We start from the raw sequence: 9,917 nt of genomic DNA on the forward strand, positions 1-9,917 counted from the left end.
AGCGTGTGCACCCAGAGGCGTGAGGGAGCTGATATGCTGAAGGGGGGGTAGTGTAATGGGGAAACAGACTCGCTAGGGTTGGGGTCTTTAGTCGACTGGTTAATGTTGGTGGTGCGGGAGACACGGGTTTGCGTCCCGGCTGCGGCGGTTCCTATCTGCCCCCTGAATTAGCTTACAATGTCCTTGTTTTCATGTTCAGTATCCTATTGTAATAAATTCCCAGTTTTGTGGGTGTGTGTGTGGCCTGTCCAGGGCGCCTCCCCGCCTGCCGCCCAGTGACTGCTGGGACGGGCTCCAGCATCCCTGAGAGCAGGGTAAGCGCTTTGGATAACGGATGGATGGATGGTAGCTTACTTGGTTGTCAATAAACCTGCCCTTCACTAAACTTTGGCTAAGCACACCATACGTCATCATAACCTCGTACAGTCCCCCAATACCCGATAACGAACAACCTCCACAATCGTGCGATACAATACTCAAGGAGCGACCCCTGTTCGTGTTTAAAATAACAACAAAAGGCCAAACAAGTCAATACGCTTCAAAAGTTTATTGTATAAAAAAAGGAACAAAAGTACAAAAATCATGTCGAAAGTCCACAATAGAAAAAAAAAGGTAGAGCAATGTACACTGCATGAGACTGACAGAGTGGTTGGAAGGAGGGTGAAGGCTGTAGCGCCTTGCCCCGTAACCAGGAAGCGCACTGTCACGAGAGAAACAACCGCAGGCAGTCACAAGTCTTAACGGGAAGCGGTCTACCGCAGATGTAGCACTTTTTGTCAGGAATTGACGTTGCAAGTCAGGTTAGCCATTACAGACTTCAGTACAATACAGGTGCACACTAGGGTACTAGCAGGTGTGGTTTTTTGTAGCTAGTTAGACACATATGCCAGCAGAATGCCTTAGTTTTTAGCTGGCATTACGATTTAACATCGGCCATCGGTTCATGTTTTCACCTAGACCATGTGGCGCCAATACAGCACAGGTGTGTTCAGCCTGCTAGCGCGTTTCCCAGTATGCTGGTCCTGCTCGGTCCAACCTGGCCGTGTGTACACCGGCCATCATTTCACAGTGGTATCTTTATGACTTTACATAGCAAGGCCCCCAGCAACGGTTTTGTTTTGTTTTCCATCTAAAGGGCCTGTACTGAAGATATACACACGGTGTTAGCTAAGGTCAGATGGTATACGCCGCTCGGCGAACGTCTGACACGTGCCAGCTAAAACCGAACCACCTCCCTCGTTGGAAGGGAAAGGCCCGGGCTCGAAGGGCTAACAAAGACTTGTTGGGGTTGGATCCTCCCTGAAACTAACACCAAATATTTGTGATCGGTGGCTTTTATTCAAAGTGTAGTACAGTACAACGTGCGCTTACGCTTGTGGTACAGGTGTAGCTACACCTGTAGCGTTAAGATCAGCTTTTAACAGTACACTGGAGCAGTCCTCATCTTCCAGGGACGACGTGGCGGAGGACTTGGTGCTAAAGGTCACTCGTCTTTTCAGCGAGGCAGCAGTTCAGTCGCTTTGAGTCATACGAGGTGTAAATCCAACGCGTTTCAGTATTGCTGACACAGCTCTGACACTTAATATCTGGGGGGGGGCCTTTGTGCTTTGCGGGATATACAAGTAATTTTGCCGTTTGCCGTTTCAGCCGTCGTACATAACGGAAGCGGATGCGTCACCTCGGTCTTCGCCCGAGCGCCAAATTCATCGCCAGCGAACGCGTAAGTGGCAGCCCACAAATACGCTAACATCGCATTTGCCGTGTCTTTGTTTGTGAGAGACGGAAACGACAAATCATCTCCGGTATTATCAATGATAAGATGGGGAGGGACATGGTTTCTGTTGTTGTTGCCTCACTGAAACCAAACATCCACCCGTCAACAGACGGAAAGCCTCCCTGTGCACGCCCGATAATCCAGCTGAGGAAGTTTCACAGCATAGTAAGACGTCACCATTTTATAACGCTGTGTTTGCCACTATTCCCCAATCCATTGTAACTCTAGCAATCTGCATATGAAACCCATCGTTGTTCTGGGTCGTTTCTATTGTTTCTAAGGGTGGGGACACCTGCAGCCAGTTGAGACCGAAGAGGTCCCTTAGTTGAGGGATGAAATGTATGTCAATAAACGTCGTGTCCAGATGAACCGATTCAACTGTCTGTGACAGAAGCGACGTTGCTTAAAATAAGGCCACGGTGTTTTCATTTAGATAGGGTTAGCAGTTTTGTTTTTAAAACGATATAGCACCTATGCTAATAGATTGTTTTCACCAAATTGACCAAATTCTAAGGTAAATGCAAACACCAGAAAACTAATATTAGGTACAACGATTCTCCTTTTTTTAAAATTGGGCAGAGGATAAAAAGGATCATTTCCCAAAACGTAGATAGAGCATTTCGGAACGACACCGCTCAGTGTTGTCGATATTCCACACGACGACGCCTGGTGACACATGACGACGCCTGGTGACACATGACGACGCCTGGTGACACATGCACCCCTGCTGCACAGTCCGGCTTCTCCACCCGTCAGCGTATTCAGTCCATGTCTAATCAACATTATACAACAGCTTTGCATTGAAAAATACAACTTAATCGTTCATAGCTTTAATCAGCAGGGTGAAGAAAAAAAAATAAATTATTCGACACAAGAGGGTAAATTCATAAAAAAGGAGAAAACACTTGAAAGAAACCAAAACCATGCTACAGGAAGGCTACATCATGTCCAAATAAATTACTCTCCCAGAAGGGGCGTGAAACGTGTTGGGGTTCCTACACACTGTCAAACTCGTCAAATGTCACATATGTCTTGACGCATGCTCCATCCATGTTAGAAAACCAAAGAAGGTCGAATCAGTTCGTCCGGACACGACGGTAACTTGACCTCTTCGGTCTAAACCGACTGCAGGCGCCCCACCGCCGATAAACAACACAGTGCAGTTGCATAACCAGTTTCATATGCAAATATGGGTGTGACCAGTAACTAGCGTTTCCATGGCCACGTGTACTAATGAGAGCATTGGGGAATGTTGCGATTACAGCACCGCTAAGATGGCGGCAGATGTGCAACGACCCAAGCCAACGACCAGTTACATGTGGAAATACGGGCGCGGCCATTTACTAGAGCGTCGGTGGCCATGTGTGCTGTTGGCAGAGGATTTGGGGAACCTTCGCAATGGCGAAACAGCGACAGACGTAGGGGATGGTCGTTCCCTCTTAACACAGATGACCTCTTTGACCCCCCCCTCCCCCAACCGGCGTTCAACGTTATCCGTCAATAAACGCCCGTGTCCAGATGAACCCACTCAACCCTCTCTGACAAACATCAAAGACTTTCTGAAAACCAAACTATCCGAGTCGAACGTCCTCAAATCCGCTGGATTCAGAAGGCGAACCCGCTCGGGCGTGGCGGCGGGTCTCCCCGACATAAACTGAGAACTGGCGTCTTAGCTTCTTTTCATTTCCAATTTATTTCAGATTCCCTTCCAAAAATATATATACACGTGATCAAGTAACTATAAACACTGTCGAGAGGGGCGGCGGGGGGGGGGGGGGGGGGACCCCGACAAGCTCTAAACACTGGCAGCAGGTGTTGAGGAATGTACAGTGGTAAACCCCTAAGTTTCTATGCGAGTGTGTGTGTGGGCGATTGTCCTGGTGGTGATGATTGGGCCTCGGCACAGGGGCTTAACAGGAAGGCACGTTGTGTGATGAATGAAAAGGTTTTTGATTGGAAGAGAGAGAGGGGGGGGGGGTCGACTTTGTGCTCCGTCGCCAAGTAGAGCGCGCCACCCTTCCTCCCCCCTCACGATGCCGCCACGGCGCGTCGTTTCACAGCTTACGAGAACGGGACCTCACCCAACACAGAGAGAGACACCCACCCACCACTCTGCTCCGCCCCCCCCCCCCCCGGCCCCGGCCCTGGGTCAGACAGCGCGCCGCCTTTAGATAACCTACGAGGGCCGGATGGGCGGAGTTTGTCACAAGAGACAACGCTAGCAAGTGTCGGCGATCTCCTCGTGTGGTCAAACCCCGTCCACGTGGCCGCCTGCGCAGGAGACAGGATCAAAGAGAGCGTTACGGACACTGTCTGACCCGGGTGTGGCATGCAAACACAAGTACACACACACACACACGCACACACACAACCAAACACACAAACCTCCTTGAGCCACATCTGTGACATCACATGCGGTCCCACAGAGTCACTGAGAACGACGGAGAGCAAACCAAATGAACAATATGTACAGGAAAATATGGTGACGAGAGTCGTCCAGCAGGCTGTGCCAGCAGACTGATGGACAGACAGACAGACAGACAGACAGGTAGACGGACTAATCCATCCAATGTGGCAGGCGCCGGCACCTCCATTCGGCGTCCCTGGGCCCCAAATGTCCCCCAGCGGTCGTCCGATGAACGTCTGTTTTAGGTGGGAACTTGCTCTGTAAACCCTTGTCCCACACGGTCCTTCCTTCTGGCGACGCTCCAATGTTCAGCACCACAGCGAATCAAGAGCCCTGACGGTTGCAGGGTGACCACGGTAACCGGGGAGGGCGGGGCTATATGAGCCTGTAGAGAGTGTTCAGAGTCTGGGTGAGGAAGTCCATCATTCCCATGTACAGACCTATCCAGCCCTGCCACTCTGGAATGGCCTGAGAGAGAGAAGGGGGGAGAGAGAGAATTAGTGACGTTAGCCCCCATAAAACGCACAATGCACAGCTCAACAAATTATTCATCATCTGACCTTTTTATCCATGCTAGTCGCTACAACATGTGCACGTGTCGACAAAGTGACCCAAAAAGCCGCCGTCGCCACCGACTTAATAACACGCTTGTGACTTCGCGTGAGGAACAGGGGTTGTATTGTAAAGAAGTGTAACGTCTGAGAAGGGAGCCAGAAGCTAGAAGACACAGTTGTACACAGGGCTGGGTTACATTTTACACAAACGATAAAAGACTTCAGAACCAAACCCTGTTTACAAATAAGCTGCTCCTCAACTTAAAATGGTTACAAATAAGCTGCATCTCAACTTAAATGTTCACAAATAAGCTGCTTCTCAACTTAAATGGTTACAAATAAGCTGCTTCTCAACTTAAAATGGTTACAAATAAGCTGCATCTCAACTTAAATGTTCACAAATAAGCTGCTTCTCAACTTAAATGGTTACAAATAAGCTGCTTCTCAACTTAAAATGGTTACAAATAAGCTGCTTCTCAACTTAAAGTGGTTACAAATAAGCTGCTTCTCAACTTAAATGTTCACAAATAAGCTGCTTCTCAACTTAAATGGTTACAAATAAGCTGCTTCTCAACTTAAAATGGTTACAAATAAGCTGCATCTCAACTTAAATGTTCACAAATAAGCTGCTTCTCAACTTAAATGGTTACAAATAAGCTGCTTCTCAACTTAAAATGGTTACAAATAAGCTGCTTCTCAACTTAAAGTGGTTACAAATAAGCTGCTTCTCAACTTAAATGTTCACAAATAAGCTGCTTCTCAACTTAAAATGGTTACAAATAAGCTGCATCTCAACTTAAATGGTTACAAATAAGCTGCTTCTCAATTTAAAATGGTTACAAATAAGCTGCATCTCAACTTAAAATGGTTACAAATAAGCTGCTTCTCAACTTTAATGGTTACAAATAAGCTGCTTCTCAACTTAAAATGGTTACAAATAAGCTGCTTCTCAACTTAAAATGGTTACAAATAAGCTGCTTCTCAACTTAAAATGGTTACAAATAAGCTGCTTCTCAACTTAAATGGTTACAAATAAGCTGCTTCTCAACTTAAAATGGTTACAAATAAGCTGCTTCTCAACTTAAATGGTTACAAATAAGCTGCTTCTCAACTTAAATGGTTACAAATAAGCTGCTTCTCAACTTAAATCGTTACAAATAAGCTGCTTCTCAACTTAAAATGTTTACAAATAAGCTGCTTCTCAACTTAAAATGGTTACAAATAAGCTGCTTCTCAACTTAAAATGGTTACAAATAAGCTGCTTCTCAACTTAAATAGTTACAAATAAGCTGCTTCTCAACTTAAAATGTTCACAAATAAGCTGCTTCTCAACTTAAAATGGTTACAAATAAGCTGCTTCTCAACTTAAAATGGTTACAAATAAGCTGCTTCGCCACTTAAATGGTTACAAATAAACTGCTTCTCAACTTAAATGGTTACAAATAAGCTGCTTCTCAACTTAAAATGGTTACAAATACGCTGCTTCTCAACTTAAAATGGTTACAAATAAGCTGCTTCTCAACTTAAATGGTTACAAATAAGCTGCTTCTCAAATTAAATGTTTACAAATAAGCTGCTTCTCAACTTAAAATGTTTACAAATAAGCTGCTTCTCAACTTAAATGGTTACAAATAACCTGCTTCTCAACTTAAATGTTTACAAATAAGCTGCTTCTCAACTTAAATGGTTACAAATAAGCTGCTTCTCAACTTAAAATGGTTACAAATAAGCTGCTTCTCAACTTAAAATGTTCACAAATAAGCTGCTTCTCAACTTAAAATGGTTACAAATAAGCTGCTTCTCAACTTAAAATGGTTACAAATAAGCTGCTTCGCCACTTAAATGGTTACAAATAAACTGCTTCTCAACTTAAATGGTTACAAATAAGCTGCTTCTCAACTTAAAATGGTTACAAATACGCTGCTTCTCAACTTAAAATGGTTACAAATAAGCTGCTTCTCAACTTAAATGGTTACAAATAAGCTGCTTCTCAAATTAAATGTTTACAAATAAGCTGCTTCTCAACTTAAAATGTTTACAAATAAGCTGCTTCTCAACTTAAATGGTTACAAATAACCTGCTTCTCAACTTAAATGTTTACAAATAAGCTGCTTCTCAACTTAAATGGTTACAAATAAGCTGCTTCTCAACTTAAAATGGTTACAAATAAGCTGCTTCTCAACTTAAAATGGTTACAAATAAGCTGCTTCTCAACTTAAATGGTTACAAATAAGCTGCTTCTCAACTTAAAATGGTTACAAATAAGCTGCTTCTCAACTTAAAATGGTTACAAATAAGCTGCTTCTCAACTTAAATAGTTACAAATAAGCTGCTTCTCAACTTAAAATGTTCACAAATAAGCTGCTTCTCAACTTAAAATGGTTACAAATAAGCTGCTTCTCAACTTAAAATGGTTACAAATAAGCTGCTTCGCCACTTAAATGGTTACAAATAAACTGCTTCTCAACTTAAATGGTTACAAATAAGCTGCTTCTCAACTTAAAATGGTTACAAATACGCTGCTTCTCAACTTAAAATGGTTACAAATAAGCTGCTTCTCAACTTAAATGGTTACAAATAAGCTGCTTCTCAAATTAAATGTTTACAAATAAGCTGCTTCTCAACTTAAAATGTTTACAAATAAGCTGCTTCTCAACTTAAATGGTTACAAATAACCTGCTTCTCAACTTAAATGTTTACAAATAAGCTGCTTCTCAACTTAAATGGTTACAAATAAGCTGCTTCTCAACTTAAAATGGTTACAAATAAGCTGCTTCTCAACTTAAAATGGTTACAAATAAGCTGCTTCTCAACTTAAATGGTTACAAATAAGCTGCTTCTCAAATTAAATGTTTACAAATAAGCTGCTTCTCAACTTAAAATGTTTACAAATAAGCTGCTTCTCAACTTAAATGGTTACAAATAACCTGCTTCTCAACTTAAATGTTTACAAATAAGCTGCTTCTCAACTTAAATGGTTACAAATAAGCTGCTTCTCAACTTAAATGGTTACAAATAAGCCGCTTCTCAACTTAAATGTTTACAAATAAGCTGCTTCTCAACTTAAATAGTTACAAATAAGCTGCTTCTCAACTTAAAATGTTCACAAATAAGCTGCTTCTCAACTTAAAATGGTTACAAATAAGCTGCTTCTCAACTTAAAATGGTTACAAATAAGCTGCTTCGCCACTTAAATGGTTACAAATAAACTGCTTCTCAACTTAAATGGTTACAAATAAGCTGCTTCTCAACTTAAAATGGTTACAAATACGCTGCTTCTCAACTTAAAATGGTTACAAATAAGCTGCTTCTCAACTTAAATGGTTACAAATAAGCTGCTTCTCAAATTAAATGTTTACAAATAAGCTGCTTCTCAACTTAAAATGTTTACAAATAAGCTGCTTCTCAACTTAAATGGTTACAAATAACCTGCTTCTCAACTTAAATGTTTACAAATAAGCTGCTTCTCAACTTAAATGGTTACAAATAAGCTGCTTCTCAACTTAAAATGGTTACAAATAAGCTGCTTCTCAACTTAAAATGGTTACAAATAAGCTGCTTCTCAACTTAAATGGTTACAAATAAGCTGCTTCTGAAATTAAATGTTTACAAATAAGCTGCTTCTCAACTTAAAATGTTTACAAATAAGCTGCTTCTCAACTTAAATGGTTACAAATAACCTGCTTCTCAACTTAAATGTTTACAAATAAGCTGCTTCTCAACTTAAATGTTTACAAATAAGCTGCTTCTCAACTTAAATGGTTACAAATAAGCTGCTTCTCAAATTAAATGTTTACAAATAAGCTGCTTCTCAACTTAAAATGTTTACAAATAAGCTGCTTCTCAACTTAAAATGTTCACAAATAAGCTGCTTCTCAACTTAAAATGGTTACAAATAAGCTGCTTCTCAACTTAAAATGGTTACAAATAAGCTGCTTCTCAACTTAAAATGTTTACAAATAAGCTGCTTCTCAACTTAAATGGTTACAAATAAGCTGCTTCTCAACTTAAAATGTTTACAAATAAGCTGCTTCTCAACTTAAAATGGTTACAAATAAGCTGCTTCTCAACTTAAAATGGTTACAAATAAGCTGCTTCTCAACTTAAAATGTTTACAAATAAGCTGCTTCTCAACTTAAAATGGTTACAAATAAGCCGCTTCTCAACTTAAAATGGTTACAAATAAGCTGCTTCTCAACTTAAAATGGTTACAAATAAGCCGCTTCTCAACTTAAAATGGTTACAAATAAGCCGCTTCTCAACTTAAAATGGTTACAAATAAGCTGCTTCTCAACTTTAATGGATGGAAACAGTCAAGGCAGCTCAACAGAGGTGATGACTGCAGACAACAGTGAACCGCAAGAGCAATCAGCACAGACTGTGTGTGTGTGTGTGTGTGTGTGTGTGTGTGTGTGTGTGTGTGTGTGTGTGTGTGTGTGTGTGTCTTTGTGTGTTTGTGTGTGTGTGTGTGTGTGTGTGTGATAGAGGCTGCATTATCAGGACAGTGCCTTGGACTACAGGAACCTCATGTGCCTGTGGTTTGCCCCCGACCCCCCCCCCTCCAACCCGCCCCATTTCCTTTTGTTTTAAAGTGCTCATTTAGAAAAAGTCCCTGACTGTTCTTGTTTCAGGCCTGGTTGTAAACAACACACACACACACAAATTCAAATACACACACATTGACCCCCCCCACACACACACACACATGCACACAAACAGACATGCACATATAAATGCACACAAACACACAATTTCCCCAGATGCCTCCAGGCATAAATCTACCATGCACACAATCTCTCTCTCTCACACATGCGCACACACACACACACACACACACACACACACACACACACACACAGACACACACACACACACGACCACACGGCGGGCAGAGCAGAACACGGGTTCAATGAGGGGAATAACCTCAACAACCTGCTATACACGTCTGCAAGGGGCAGTCACTCCCTCATAAAATGTGTGTGTGTGTGTGTGTGTGTGTGTGTGTGTGTGTGTGTGTGTGAGTTCTAGCCAAAGCTAGATGACGTCACCTTTGTTTATGTGCCAGAGTCTGATACAGAGAAAGAGAGCAAGAAAGGGAGGGGGAGGGGGAGGGGGAGGGGGAGGGCGGCTGGTGGGCAGAGACTGACAATTCCTCACGCGATCCGGGGCGGGGAGGGGAGGG

The 9,917-nt window shown here is 42.4% G+C and overlaps 1 protein-coding gene across 2 annotated transcripts in view; it reads right to left on the minus strand.

The window, feature by feature from the left end:
- Positions 1–540: 540 nt before the first annotated feature.
- bbc3 (BCL2 binding component 3) overlaps positions 541–9,917 on the minus strand; it is a 22,957-nt gene continuing 13,580 nt past the window's right edge. For both annotated transcript variants that reach the window (XM_056283515.1, XM_056283514.1), the window contains one exon: positions 541–4,649. In XM_056283515.1, the coding sequence (XP_056139490.1) occupies positions 4,423–4,649 (227 nt within the window). In that variant the 3' untranslated portion in view covers positions 541–4,422. The remainder of the gene's footprint in view (positions 4,650–9,917) is intronic.

This window comes from Lampris incognitus, chromosome 7, assembly GCF_029633865.1.
Source record: "Lampris incognitus isolate fLamInc1 chromosome 7, fLamInc1.hap2, whole genome shotgun sequence".
Lineage (NCBI taxonomy): Eukaryota > Metazoa > Chordata > Actinopteri > Lampriformes > Lampridae > Lampris > Lampris incognitus.